Source organism: Microchirus variegatus (assembly GCF_963457635.1).
Source record: "Microchirus variegatus genome assembly, chromosome: 6".
Taxonomy (NCBI): Eukaryota; Metazoa; Chordata; class Actinopteri; order Pleuronectiformes; family Soleidae; genus Microchirus; species Microchirus variegatus.
The window spans coordinates 6,693,669-6,708,532 of NC_139807.1; the positions used below are offsets into that span (position 1 = coordinate 6,693,669).

The 14,864-nt window shown below is 39.9% G+C and overlaps 1 protein-coding gene across 1 annotated transcript in view; it reads left to right on the plus strand.

Moving 5' to 3' along the window:
- Window positions 1-14,440, plus strand: part of fgfrl1a (fibroblast growth factor receptor like 1a) — a gene marked incomplete at its 3' end in the record, with an annotated part of 87,950 nt that extends 73,510 nt beyond the window's left edge. The window contains exons 5-8 of the mRNA XM_083891794.1: window positions 6,894-7,178; window positions 12,754-12,926; window positions 13,014-13,194; window positions 13,980-14,440. Of these exons, the coding sequence (XP_083747920.1) occupies window positions 6,894-7,178; window positions 12,754-12,926; window positions 13,014-13,194; window positions 13,980-14,440 (1,100 nt within the window). The remainder of the gene's footprint in view (window positions 1-6,893; window positions 7,179-12,753; window positions 12,927-13,013; window positions 13,195-13,979) is intronic.
- Window positions 14,441-14,864: the final 424 nt, after the last annotated feature.

Consider the following 14,864-nt stretch of genomic DNA (forward strand, 5'->3'; position numbering starts at 1 on the left):
CAAACCCGTCACATAACTCTTCGCCCCTGTTTGTTTACCCAGAGCTGGAATAATAACTGTGTCCAAAGAAACAGGCGCAACTGCAGTAGTTTCAGGGTGATTTATCGCCCCGGTTGATGGCTATCTGTTGTGGCTGAAGCAGGAGGGCTGTTAAAATCAAGCGCTCCTGTGAATGATTTCCTCTCCTCCCTCCCTGCTGGATAGGGTTTTTTTTTTCTTCACTCTTTGATCTCTTTTCACTGCTTGTTGATTGTTGAATTTTTAAAGAGGGGATGTGTGTGTGTGTGTGTGTGTGTGTGTGTGTGTGTGTGTGTGTGTGTGTGTGTGTGTGTGTGTGTGTGTGTGTGTGTGTGTGTGTGTGTGTGTGTGTGTGTGTGTGTGTGTGTGTGTGTGTGTGTGTGTGTGTGTGTGTGTGTGTGTGTGTGTGTGTGTGTGTGCGTGTATGTGAATAGAAAATGGGGTTTTTGTGTGGCCATTTTATTTCTCTCTAAGAAGAAGAGTGTTTGATATTGAAAACTCTCAAATGCCCATTGATTCCAGGATCTTAACATTGTTAGAACACTATATACTGTAGTAACAACTGTACAGTATACCATGGTTGTGATGGTAATTTAGTTTTAAGAGGTTTGCAAATATTTTCAATGGATCCTTGTTCAGGGCGATGCCGACTATTACGATGGTAAATTTCAAGTCATTCCGAGATACTTTTTGTTTTTGAGAAGAAAGTGAGCTCACTTTCAAAGTGCATCAGGGCAAATTGATCATTTCCTGAACTTCAAAAATTCATGAAAATTATTCCTTCAGAGGTTTGCAAATATTTTCAACGGATCCTTGTTCAGGGTGATGCCGACTATTACGATGGTAAATTTCAAGTCATTCCGAGATACTTTTTTTTTTTGAGAAGAAAGTCAGCTCACTGTCAAAGTGCATCAGGGCAAATGGATGATTTCCTGAATTTCAAAAAATTCATGAAAATGATTCCTTAAGATGTTTGCAAATATTTTCAACGGATCCTTGTTCAGGGCGATGCCGACTATTATGAGGGTAAATTTCATGTCATTCCGAGATACTTTTTTTTTTTGAGAAGAAAGTCAGCTCACTGTCAAAGTGCATCAGTGCAAATGGATTATTTCCTGAATTTCAAAAATTCATGAAAATTATTCCTTAAGAGGTTTGCAAATATTTTCAACGGATCCTTGTTCAGGGTGATGCCAACTATTACGATGGTAAATTTCAAGTCATTCTGAGATACTTTTTTTTTTTGAGAAGAAAGTGAGCTCACTTTCAAAGTGCATCAGGGCAAATTGATCATTTCCTGAACTTCAAAAATTCATGAAAATTATTCCTTCAGAGGTTTGCAAATATTTTCAACGGATCCTTGTTCAGGGCGATGCCGACTATTACGATGGTAAATTTCAAGTCATTCTGAGATACTTTTTTTTTTGAGAAGAAAGTCAGCTCACTGTCAAAGTGCATCAGGGCAAATTGATCATTTCCTGAACTTCAAAAATTCATGAAAATTATTCCTTCAGAGGTTTGCAAATATTTTCAACGCATCCTTGTTCAGGGCAATGCCGACTATTACGATGGTAAATTTCAAGTCATTCCGAGATACTTTTTTTTTTTTGAGAAGAAAGTCAAAGTGCAACAGGGCAAATGGATTATTTCCTGAATTTCAAAAATTCATGAAAATTATTCCTTCAGAGGTTTGCAAATATTTTCAACGGATCCTTGTTCAGGGTGATGCCGACTATTACGATGGTAAATTTCAAGTCATTCCGAGATACTTTTTTTTTTTGAGAAGAAAGTCAGCTCACTTTCAAAGTGCATCAGGGCAAATGGATGATTTCCTGAATTTCAAAAAATCATGAAAATTATTCCTTAAGATGTTTGCAAATATTTTCAACGGATCCTTGTTCAGGGCGATGCTGACTATTATGAGGGTAAATTTCATGTCATTCCGAGATACTTTTTTTTTTTGAGAAGAAAGTCAGCTCACTGTCAAAGTGCATCAGTGCAAATGGATTATTTCCTGAATTTCAAAAATTCATGAAAATTATTCCTTAAGAGGTTTGCAAATATTTTTAACGGATCCTTGTTCAGGGTGATGCCGACTATTACGACGGTAAATTTCAAGTCATTCCGAGATACTTTTTTTTTTTGAGAAGAAAGTGAGCTCACTTTCAAAGTGCATCAGGGCAAATGGATGATTTCCTGAATTTCAAAAATTCATGAAAATTATTCCTTAAGATGTTTGCAAATATTTTCAACGGATCCTTGTTCAGGGCGATGCCGACTATTATGAGGGTAAATTTCATGTCATTCCGAGATACTTTTTTTTTTTGAGAAGAAAGTCAGCTCACTGTCAAAGTGCATCTGTGCAAATGGATTATTTCCTGAATTTCAAAAATTCATGAAAATTATTCCTTAAGAGGTTTGCAAATATTTTCAACGGATCCTTGTTCAGGGTGATGCCAACTATTACGATGGTAAATTTCAAGTCATTCCGAGATACTTTTTTTTTTTGAGAAGAAAGTGAGCTCACTTTCAAAGTGCATCAGGGCAAATGGATGATTTCCTGAATTTCAAAAATTCATGAAAATTATTCCTTAAGAGGTTTGCAAATATTTTCAACGGATCCTTGTTCAGGGCGATGCCGACTATTATGATGGTAAATTTCAAGTCATTCCGAGATACTTTTTTTTTTTGAGAAGAAAGTCAGCTCACTGTCGAAGTGCATCAGTGCAAATGGATGATTTCTTGAATTTCAAAAAATCTTTAAAATTATTCCTTAAGATGTTTGCAAATATTTTTAACGGATCCTTGTTCAGGGTGATGCCGACTATTACGATGGTAAATTTCAAGTCATTCCGAGATATATTTTTTTTTGAGAAGAAAGTCAGCTCACTGTCGAAGTGCATCAGTGCAAATGGATTATTTCCTGAATTTCAAAAATTCATGAAAATTATTCCTTAAGAGGTTTGCAAATATTTTCAACGGATCCTTGTTCAGGGCGATGCCGACTATTACGATGGTAAATTTCAAGTCATTCCGAGATACTTTTTTTTTTGAGACTAAAGTCAGCTCACTGTCAAAGTGCATCAGGGCAAATGGATGATAACCTGAAATTCAAAAATTCATGAAAATGATTCCTTAAGAGGTTTGCAAATATTTTCAACGGATCCTTGTTCAGGGCGATGCCGACTATTATGAGGGTAAATTTCATGTCATTCCGAGATACTTTTTTTTTTTGAGAAGAAAGTCAGCTCACTGTCAAAGTGCATCAGTGCAAATGGATTATTTCCTGAATTTCAAAAATTCATGAAAATTATTCCTTAAGAGGTTTGCAAATATTTTCAACGGATCCTTGTTCAGGGTGATGCCAACTATTACGATGGTAAATTTCAAGTCATTCTGAGATACTTTTTTTTTTTGAGAAGAAAGTGAGCTCACTTTCAAAGTGCATCAGGGCAAATTGATCATTTCCTGAACTTCAAAAATTCATGAAAATTATTCCTTCAGAGGTTTGCAAATATTTTCAACGGATCCTTGTTCAGGGCGATGCCGACTATTACGATGGTAAATTTCAAGTCATTCTGAGATACTTTTTTTTTTGAGAAGAAAGTCAGCTCACTGTCAAAGTGCATCAGGGCAAATTGATCATTTCCTGAACTTCAAAAATTCATGAAAATTATTCCTTCAGAGGTTTGCAAATATTTTCAACGCATCCTTGTTCAGGGCAATGCCGACTATTACGATGGTAAATTTCAAGTCATTCCGAGATACTTTTTTTTTTTTGAGAAGAAAGTCAAAGTGCAACAGGGCAAATGGATTATTTCCTGAATTTCAAAAATTCATGAAAATTATTCCTTCAGAGGTTTGCAAATATTTTCAACGGATCCTTGTTCAGGGTGATGCCGACTATTACGATGGTAAATTTCAAGTCATTCCGAGATACTTTTTTTTTTTGAGAAGAAAGTCAGCTCACTTTCAAAGTGCATCAGGGCAAATGGATGATTTCCTGAATTTCAAAAAATCATGAAAATTATTCCTTAAGATGTTTGCAAATATTTTCAACGGATCCTTGTTCAGGGCGATGCTGACTATTATGAGGGTAAATTTCATGTCATTCCGAGATACTTTTTTTTTTTGAGAAGAAAGTCAGCTCACTGTCAAAGTGCATCAGTGCAAATGGATTATTTCCTGAATTTCAAAAATTCATGAAAATTATTCCTTAAGAGGTTTGCAAATATTTTTAACGGATCCTTGTTCAGGGTGATGCCGACTATTACGACGGTAAATTTCAAGTCATTCCGAGATACTTTTTTTTTTTGAGAAGAAAGTGAGCTCACTTTCAAAGTGCATCAGGGCAAATGGATGATTTCCTGAATTTCAAAAATTCATGAAAATTATTCCTTAAGATGTTTGCAAATATTTTCAACGGATCCTTGTTCAGGGCGATGCCGACTATTATGAGGGTAAATTTCATGTCATTCCGAGATACTTTTTTTTTTTGAGAAGAAAGTCAGCTCACTGTCAAAGTGCATCTGTGCAAATGGATTATTTCCTGAATTTCAAAAATTCATGAAAATTATTCCTTAAGAGGTTTGCAAATATTTTCAACGGATCCTTGTTCAGGGTGATGCCAACTATTACGATGGTAAATTTCAAGTCATTCCGAGATACTTTTTTTTTTTGAGAAGAAAGTGAGCTCACTTTCAAAGTGCATCAGGGCAAATGGATGATTTCCTGAATTTCAAAAATTCATGAAAATTATTCCTTAAGAGGTTTGCAAATATTTTCAACGGATCCTTGTTCAGGGCGATGCCGACTATTATGATGGTAAATTTCAAGTCATTCCGAGATACTTTTTTTTTTTGAGAAGAAAGTCAGCTCACTGTCGAAGTGCATCAGTGCAAATGGATGATTTCTTGAATTTCAAAAAATCTTTAAAATTATTCCTTAAGATGTTTGCAAATATTTTTAACGGATCCTTGTTCAGGGTGATGCCGACTATTACGATGGTAAATTTCAAGTCATTCCGAGATACTTTTTTTTTTTGAGAAGAAAGTCAGCTCACTGTCGAAGTGCATCAGTGCAAATGGATTATTTCCTGAATTTCAAAAATTCATGAAAATTATTCCTTAAGAGGTTTGCAAATATTTTCAACGGATCCTTGTTCAGGGCGATGCCGACTATTACGATGGTAAATTTCAAGTCATTCCGAGATACTTTTTTTTTTGAGACTAAAGTCAGCTCACTGTCAAAGTGCATCAGGGCAAATGGATGATAACCTGAAATTCAAAAATTCATGAAAATGATTCCTTAAGAGGTTTGCAAATATTTTCAACGGATCCTTGTTCAGGGCGATGCCGACTATTACGATGGTAAATTTCAAGTCATTCCGAGATACTTTTTTTTTTTTTTGGCTGATGAGACACTGTCTGCCTGTTGCAGCATGATTAATAAGTGAAAATTAAAATTCTTCCAAAAAAATGAAAATCCTTGAAAATCAAGGATGCACACCATCGGGTCATGCTCAACCCATATCCAAAGTCTTAGGGAAATCTGACTAACGGTCAGAGAGCTATGCCTGTCACAGACAGACACACAGACTTGCTTTATAGATAGATATGTCGGTCTGTGGTTGGTTGAATATGTGTATCAAGACAAAAAAAAAGTACCCTGGTTGAACAGATGTGTCTGATGACAGTCACGATATGGCTTAGTATGACTTGTGCACAGATGTACATTTATGACCGGTTATTTACAGAGTTGTTTCATTGCTGTCGAGCAGATTTTCGGGGGGATTTTACAGTGAGCTGTCGTGGAAGCATGATTTCAAGCTATATATGTGGCTTTTTAACGAGAACCTGGTGTTCTATGCCGGATCGGTGGAAAATAACTGCGGGTGTGTCACGTGAGTAAGTGCATTGTGTCAGAGAGAAAAGGAAGTGATTAAAGGGGTTGTGTTTTCTTTTAATCTAAACAATCAGAGTTTATTACAGCAAACACATGTTTCATATGTTGTCACAAGGAAACACAGAAGCCTTTTTTTCACGCCAGACACCCAAACATACACTTGCGTGTGGATGAGGATTATTATTATTAACATCAAAGAAATTGATTTCCTGGTGCCTAATGGAAGGTTACGCTCCATTGCCAAATATTTGTGGGGCAGAAAATTCATTTGCAGTTGCTGCCGCAGATGTTTGCATGCATAAGCAAGGGTTCATCTTTTAAAAACATCTGATTTATTGGCAACTAAACAACAAAACACTGTTCATAAAAACATGTGCATGATAGTAGTGTTATTAAAGAGAGTTCAACTCCTCCAATAGCCATTTTAAGAATATGCAACGCCTCGTTCTGACATTGTTTTATTTCCCTAAAAAGAGCAGTGTACGGTGGATAATTGGTTAGTAAAACATCAAATTAACAACTAAAAGCTGCATCTTTTTGAAATGCTAATAAGGTGTTAATTTGTTAAACAGCGAAAAATGTCTCCAGAAAGTCGAAATCTAATATACTCGGAAACAAAGGAGACTTGAAACATTTCTCAACCCTCCATCTGTGTCACAGACTCTTCAGATAATGTGCCTTTGATCGCTTGTTACGTCTAATAAAAGTGTCAAATAAGAATTTGATGAATTCCTTTCCCTCCAACCTGTTGTCCTTTGCCTGGTTTCTGAGGAACAGAACAGAGCTTGTAAATATAAAACTGCTCTTTAAACCGTTTATCTTCTTCTGTTCTCGCTTGACCTCTTGTTTCTCTGCTCTTCTTGCTCTTATTTCACATCTGGTGCTGAGTCAGGGGCGAAGTGATATTTGTCATATGTGAAATGTATGTAAATGTGTCTAATCGTCCCGTCCTCACCTTTCCATCCCCGCAGTGCGTCCGCGTTTCACCCAGCCGGCAAAGATGAGGAAGCGCGTCATCGCTCGCCCGGTGGGCAGCTCGGTGCGTCTGAAGTGCACGGCGAGCGGAAACCCTCGGCCCGACATCGTCTGGCTGAAGGACAACCGGCCGCTGGTGGACGAGGACGGCGGAGACGGGAAGAAGAAGAAGTGGACCCTGAGTCTGAAGAACCTGACACCGGAGCACAGCGGGAAGTACACCTGCCACGTGTCCAACAGAGCGGGAGAGATCAACGCCACCTACAAGGTGGAAGTCATACGTGAGTCACACGTGCATTTATAAACTGTAATTACAGTACTGTGCTGCGATTCTCAGACTCAAATATGGAGATAACTGTTGAAGAAGGTGATCGAACTCCACATTGTGGCCTTAACATTCTGTGTGTGCAGTGAGTTTTGTACATGTAGTCGTATTTACATCCATTTATGCTTAAATTAATACTTTAAGTCACATGTGTCAAACTCAAGGCCCGGGGGCCAGATGTGGCCCGCAAGTGATTAATTGGTCTTAAAAATCTGTGTTAAAATAGGTCTATGCTGTTTTAAGGTGTGCGTTGACCATAAACTACATTTCCCACAATGCATGGCGATCGCGTTACCCGTAAAGTGACGGCACCGCCACTAGATCGCAGTATATCATTGTATATGCATCATGTGACGAGTGAAATTTAATAAGTAATAAATACTTGTAAGTTACTTATCAATATGTTACATAGTTACTTTTATTTTACATTTTATTTGGTTACATTTAGTTACATTTATTCTGTATGACCGTTACATCTGGCCCTTTGAGGGTAACCATTATGCTGATGTGGCCCTCAGTGAAAATGAGTTTGACTCCCCTGCTTTAAGTTATCTGATATTATCTTTAACACCAATTAGAGCTGCAAATAACCATTATTTCCATAATGGAGTAATCTTTTGGTGCGTAAAATGTCAAAAAACGTTAAAAAATGTTGATCAGTGTTTGTAAAAAACGGGAAATGATGATGTCCGGAGCATAGAAACCAGAAAATATTCACATTTAAGAAGCTGAAACAATCAATTATCTTGTTTTAATCATGAAAAAAAGCTTCAAACTGATTAATCGATTATCAAAATAGCTGACAATTGATTTAGTAATCAGTAAATAATCGATTAATGGATTACTTGTTAATAATGACACTTTATGGGCATTGTAGTCAACTTGATTTTAAATTACTTGGCTTGAAATGACGAGTTTACAGTAATCTAGAAGAGGATTTATACAGGAAATGTTGTGTTTACTCACATTTTGATGAACTTTATAGTGAACTTTTGTCTCTCGGATGTTTGTTATGTGTTTACCTGATCACACGCTCCTCTCAGTTCTATTATTAGTCCTTCCTGTCGCACGCAGAGTCCATGTGTTGAGTTTCCTGCGCTCACACAAATGTTCAGGTTTTACACAGACATCTGATTAGGGTCCACATGTGCTGTCGTGAAACGCGGGGCGGAGAGAGAGAGTGATGTTTACGTCACGCAGACCACAGCGGTCCTCAGCTGACTCGCAGACATGGAAACTATGAATTGGTCTTTATTCGTCCAGATCCGCACTGCAGCACAGCCTCTGTCAGCAGATGGAGTTATTGTAAATGCATACTTACACAGTGTGATTATAAACACTCTGTCCTCTTTGTGTACTTTTTGAGTACATTCCAAAGTCACATTTTACATTTTTTTATTAAAGATCTTTTGATAAAGCAGTGCATTTTTTTTGTTGCATTTGCCTTAGGCTACGTTACAAATTCCAGCCACATTGTTCACAGTTAGACTCAATTCTGATTCAATACACATCGTATTTCATGTTCAAATCAACAAAGTGTTTTGCATCTGACTTTCATGTGGATGCTACTGCACTCTTAGAAATAAGGGTTCCAAAATGGTCCTTCTACAAGGGCTGAGGTTCTACCTGGAACCATTTGCCTCTGAAAAACCCTTTTCGAAAGAAATGATTTTTCAAGGGTTCTTGGTAACACTAATGGTTCCAGTAAGAACCATTTTGATCCAGAGAACCCTTTAAAAACCCTTTCCTGAATAAATGGTTTTAAAAGGGTTCTTGGTGGAACCCTCCAAAAGGGTTCCAGGTGGAACCTTTATACCTGGAGCCCAAAAGGGTTCTCCTATGAGGACAAGCCAAAGAACCTTATATGGTTCTACTTAGCACTTTTATTTCTAAGAGTGTAACCTCTACGCCAGCAGAGAGGATCATATCGTTACCACTCAGTATTGAAGTAGGAGATGAGATTTGGAAGCTTCATCGGACACATTTTAGAGGGTTTTAAAAGGGTTCCACCAAGAACCCTTTTAAAACCCTTTATTCAGGAAAGGGGTTTTAAAGGGTTCTATGGATCAAGATGGTTCTTACTGGAACTATTAGTGTCACCAAGAACCCTTAAAAACCCTTTTCTTCTTTTATTGAACCTCAGCCCTTGTAGAAGGACCCTTTTGAACCCTTATTTCTAAGAGTGTACGGACACAAAAGTATTTGGCCTCACCTGTTAACTATTGAATTCAGGTGTGTCAGTCAGGTTTTGGGCCTGAATTCCAATGAAGGACGACCTTAACACTTCAGCATAACAGTTAGAAAGGCCCTTCTATATTCCAACGACTATAAAGACATGGTTTTGACGAGTTTGGTGTGGAAGAACTTGACTGGCCCACAGAGAGCCCTGACCTCCACCCCTTCGAGCGACTTTGGGATGAACTGGAACGGAGTCCAACCTCAGTGTCTGACCTCATAAATGCTTCTACGGAATGACTGGACATTCACAAATTCCCAAAGAAACACTTGACATAAATTCTTCCAAGAAGTGTGGAAGCTGTTATAGCTGCAAAGGGGGAACCACGTCCATATTAAAGTACAGTATATATGTATTTAAATGTGCCATTACAGCCTCTGTTGGTGTGATAGTCAGGTGTCCCAATACTTTTCTCCATTAAGTGTCACATCAGGGGAAAAATAAATCAGATATTATGATTCAACACTTATTAAAAAGTGATTACTTAGATAATTAAACGGTATTTTTATCATAACCCCACCGCGATGCTTACGAAACAAGTTCACAGCGCACCATTCTTGCACCTTTAAAGGTCCAGTGTGTAAGAATGATTGACGTCCAACAGTCGATGTATTAATATGGACACGAGCAATCCGAATTAAAGTCAGATCGGACGTGTAAACGTGCCAACTTTGACGTTAATCTGATTTGAAACGTGTGAATTGATGATTGGATTTCCGTTTCCACACGTCTGAGTCACAACAAGGGGAAAAAACGTAGTCAGATATGAGTCACTGTGAGTGATTAAAATGTAGTGTTTATGCTGAAATGGTGTCGTGAATGGTTGTTAGTGTCTGTTTTTTTTGGCCCCCGCGTTCAGGGTGTAACTCTCGCCCAAAGTCAGCTGGAGATTGTTGGCTGCAGCTCCCCCTGTGACCCCCATCCAAAGGATAAGCTGTGGAGAATGAATGAATGCTGAAATGGTTATTTATAAAGAGCCGGTCTATTTATTCTCGAATACATTTAGACCTTGCCATTTGCAACGTGAGATCAATTCTGACTGATGCGCTCTTGCCAGAGGTGATGTCATGAGATGGCGCACGTCTGTTCACGGCCGTCCAAAAAAAAACTATAAAAGAAATATGCAGATAATGATGAAAAAGCCTCAATGTTTTTTGCGGCTTGTCAACTTGTCAGTTCGCAAAATGTGCTGACTCTTCATATCGCGGCCGTTTCGTGTAACTTTAGCGGAATGAAGCGCTCCAAAAATATGATTGTAAATTTTGAGTGCATCCAAAATGATCGAGTTAGGATTCCGCCGAGGGATTTGCGGATTTTGCGGGTACGTGAGATGTGGGGTGTCCCCTGCTGCTGTTACACGATACGTTTCTTGTCCGCTTAACCCACACAATAGCGCTCTGCACAGTGCACTGTACGCGCTGTATGTTATTGTTTGACTGAGAGGTCTGTCGCTGCAAATGGCCGGGTTTCTGACTCGCAATCCGGTGATTATGTTGGAAAAATGTCAAAGATCGCATGATGGAGAACATCATAATTAACTTTTCAGCTTTTTTTGTTCTGGATATAGATGTTCTCAGTGTTAAACTGCACTAACAACTTCATCTGACGTGAGATTATTCATGCGATATAACGGCGTATTTTGAAAGCTTACGTTCACAGTCAAACGAGAACCTTTTTTCTTGAGCGGCAGCAAAACCTGCATGTCATTAATTTCAAGTGAGGTGAAAAGAGGGAAAAAAATGTCGAGCTACACGTTCGCCCAATGTGTTAGCAATTGAGCCGTGCCAAAAATAGACTTCTCTTTTTTTTTTTTATAAGCATCCTTTCGCTTCAGTGGCATTTATTGATCACAGCCAGTGTTGTCAGTGAACAGCGGGCGTTGGGAACGTGGAGCAGGACTGTGGAGCGTGGAAGAAGGTCAACCCGGCTGCAGTTTGAAAAAGTCTAAAAAAAGAATCTGGTTTCGCTGTTTGAATGTGTGTTATGATGAGTGTTTTTTTGAAGTTGGAAGCTGCAGAAGCTGTTGGGTGTTTTTGCTTTTTTTTTTTTTTTTTTTTTTTTGTGATTTAACGTCGAGCAGTTCAGCGGAGAGCTGGCGTCGAATCAGAGTGCGTGTTTCTCGCCGTTACAGCTCTGTCGGGAGGCTCAGACTTGCTGTCTTGATTCTCGCTTTACTCGGGCCACATCTGCTGTACATTAAACTACAGCGTTAGTCTTTCTGACACTTACACATTTTCTATCTGCACACACACACACAAAGGAATTAAATCAAACTGCTGCTCACTTCTGTCAAATGTGATATTGTATCTATCAGTGGAGATTCACTCAGCTGTCAGTCACTCACAGAATGTCGTAAAACAACGTGCACATAATTCTTTGAAAAAAAATATATCATCACTTATCTGATGGTGATGAATGAATCTTCACAACGTCATCATATCAGCCACCTCCTAAAACTAAAATCTGATCCCAAAGATTTCATAAAATCCATTTTTCTTCATTTCTTGACTTTAACGAGTTTCATCGCAGGCGTCGTAATGGTTTATCAGAACAAAGAAAACTTTTAAAATAGCACTGGAAACAACTAGAATAGTTGCTGATAAAAAACAGCTGATGGCAGAGAATTTTCTTTCAAATCCGGGTCATTTTCTTGCTTTCTGTTCCGTTCCCGTGGGATTGCATTTAGCACACAGTGAAAAACTAAAGACGAGAGACTATTGAATGTCTGAGGCAGCCAGGTGTGTTTATTCTGCTTTATGAACAGAGAGAAAGAAAAGGCGGCAGCAGAAGATCAGGGATCTGTTTGTGTATACAAAGAGTGGGAGGATGTGGTGGTGGACTAACAGTGAGCAAATAATGCTTTCATAGCGTTTTACGTTGTCTAAACAGCACCGGTGTGTCCTTTTGAGTTTCACTCGAGCATGCTCCTTCCTGCTTTTTTTTATTATTATTATTATTATTGAGTTTAATAATTCAATCATAAATCTATTTCTGGCAAACGTTTGGCAACGTACACACGTTTCCAAGTTTTATTGAACAGTTTAAATGACCTGAAATGAAGAAATGCGAGCGGTTAACTGCCCAATTAAAAATAAACTGAAACATAATCCGTGTAATAGGTCGTTCTGCGTGGTGTCGACTTTCAGCAGTGGCTGTAAACAACTTTTGGTCCAATATCAGACATGTCAATCTGGTTAATGACTTCAAACATAAGAGGAAAATTGATGGAAGCCACATAAGTAGAGAAGTAGCACAGTGTCTTTGGGTTTCTCACACACTGTCTTTTTCTGTGCAGAGCGTACCAACTCTAAACCCATCCTGACTGGCACGCACCCCGTCAACACCACCGTAGACTTCGGCGGGACCACCTCCTTCCAGTGTAAAGTCCGCAGCGACGTCAAGCCGGTCATCCAGTGGCTGAAAAGGGTCGAACCTGGCGATGAGAACAAATTCAACTCCACCATAGACGTACGAGCACACGACACAGAAACTGACGTAACGTTTACGCCTGTGACATTTAAGTGAATGTAGATTTTTTTTTTATTTTATTCAAAGGTTGGAGATCATCGCTTTGTCGTCCTGCCAACGGGGGAGGTGTGGTCTCGTCCTGACGGATCTTACCTCAACAAGCTGCTGATCACCAGAGCCAAGGAGGAGGACGCGGGCATGTACATCTGCCTGGGAGCCAATACGATGGGCTACAGCTTCAGGAGCGCCTACCTGACTGTGCTGCCAGGTTGGGGAGAAAACAATCAAACGCTCACACTCACACTTCATTTACCAGCGACACTTACTTCCGTGACGCCTCGCTGGTAAAATGTCATTGTAACTGTTTCATGACATAATAAAAGTCTTGAAGTCTTGAAAGTCTTGATCCTTTTGTTCATGATTATCAGACTTTATTTTGACTTGATGGCAGTTATTCAACGGTTTAGGAATTACGGTACTGAGATGCTGGTGAATCTTGTCTGTCATTGGACGGTCGTTCCTGGGAAGTCCTGGAGAGCTAGAAGTATATTTGGTTTTCGGTATCCATCCATCCATCTTCTACTGCTGTGTCAATCTCAGCTGACATAGAGCAAACGGCGGGGTCACACCCTGGACAGATCGCTAGTCCATAGTTTTTGAATTTTCCAGATATCACAAACAGTCTACACTTTTAGAAATAAGGGTTCCAAAAGGGTACTTCCACAAGGGCTTGAGGTTCTACCTGGAACCATTTGCTTCTGAAAAACCCTTTCCCAAAGAAAGGGCTTTGCTAGGGTTCTTGGTAACACTAATGGTTCCAGTAAGAACCATTTTGATCCAGAGAACCCTTTAAAACCCCTTTCCTGAATAAAGGGTTTTAAACCCCAAAACGGTTCCAGGTGGAGCCTTTCTCCTATGAGGACAAGCCGAAGAACCGTATATGGTTCTACTTATCACTTTTATTAAGAGTGTTGGAGTTACGGTGATGAGAAGTGTGCATGCCAAATGACGAGAAGGATTAACTCATGTTGTTCATCTCTTGTTGGTTCACAGATCAGAAGCCCCAAATCACCTCTGTGTCCACAGCGCCGTCCTCGGGCCTCCCCTGGCCCGTCATTATCGGAATACCGGCGGGCGTCGCTTTCATCTTAGGCACCGCCCTCCTCTGGTTCTGCCAATCCAAACGCACCTGCTCCTCCTCCTCCTCGTCCTCCTCGCCGTCGTCGTCCCCCGCGTCTTCCTCCTCCGCTTTGCCGGCGGCCGCTCAGCGTCAACCGGCGGTCGCCGGCCGCGAGCGAACCTGCCCCGCGCTGACTCCTCAGACGGCCAACGGGGACAAAGACTGCCTGTCGTACGAGGACTACGTGGCCCACCAGCAGCTGCTCGCGGCGCAGGGAAGCGCTCCCTTGGCTCCCAAGGTCTACCCGAAGATCTACACGGACATTCACACGCACACGCACTCGCACGTGGACGGGAAAGTGCACCAGCACCAGCACATCCACTACCAGTGTTAGCAGCGAGGAGCTATTTGTTTCCCGATCAACTCTCACACATGAACACATGGTTTCCTGTGCACGAAAGATTCGGTCACAACAGTCCCCCCGCGCTAACCGCTGACAACACACAGCAAAGAACAAGGGAAAGCCACATGCAAGAGACACATGGAATCACGCAAATTCTGCATATGTGTTATGCGCGGCACGGATTCAAGACACAAACATTGAAGAATGTACAGAGAGGAGATCTTTATTTTTAGCCAACGTGGGAGCAAATTTCAAAACAATCTGTGACTGAGAGATCCCTAAATATATGTTGCAGTCAAAAGTCTCTTTTTATATTATATCTGTTTTTCCCACCTTGTTGATCAAAAGCCTCGTATGAAGCGACACAGTGAACTCCCAGATTGCAACCCAGCAATTTCTCTGCCTCTGTTCTTTT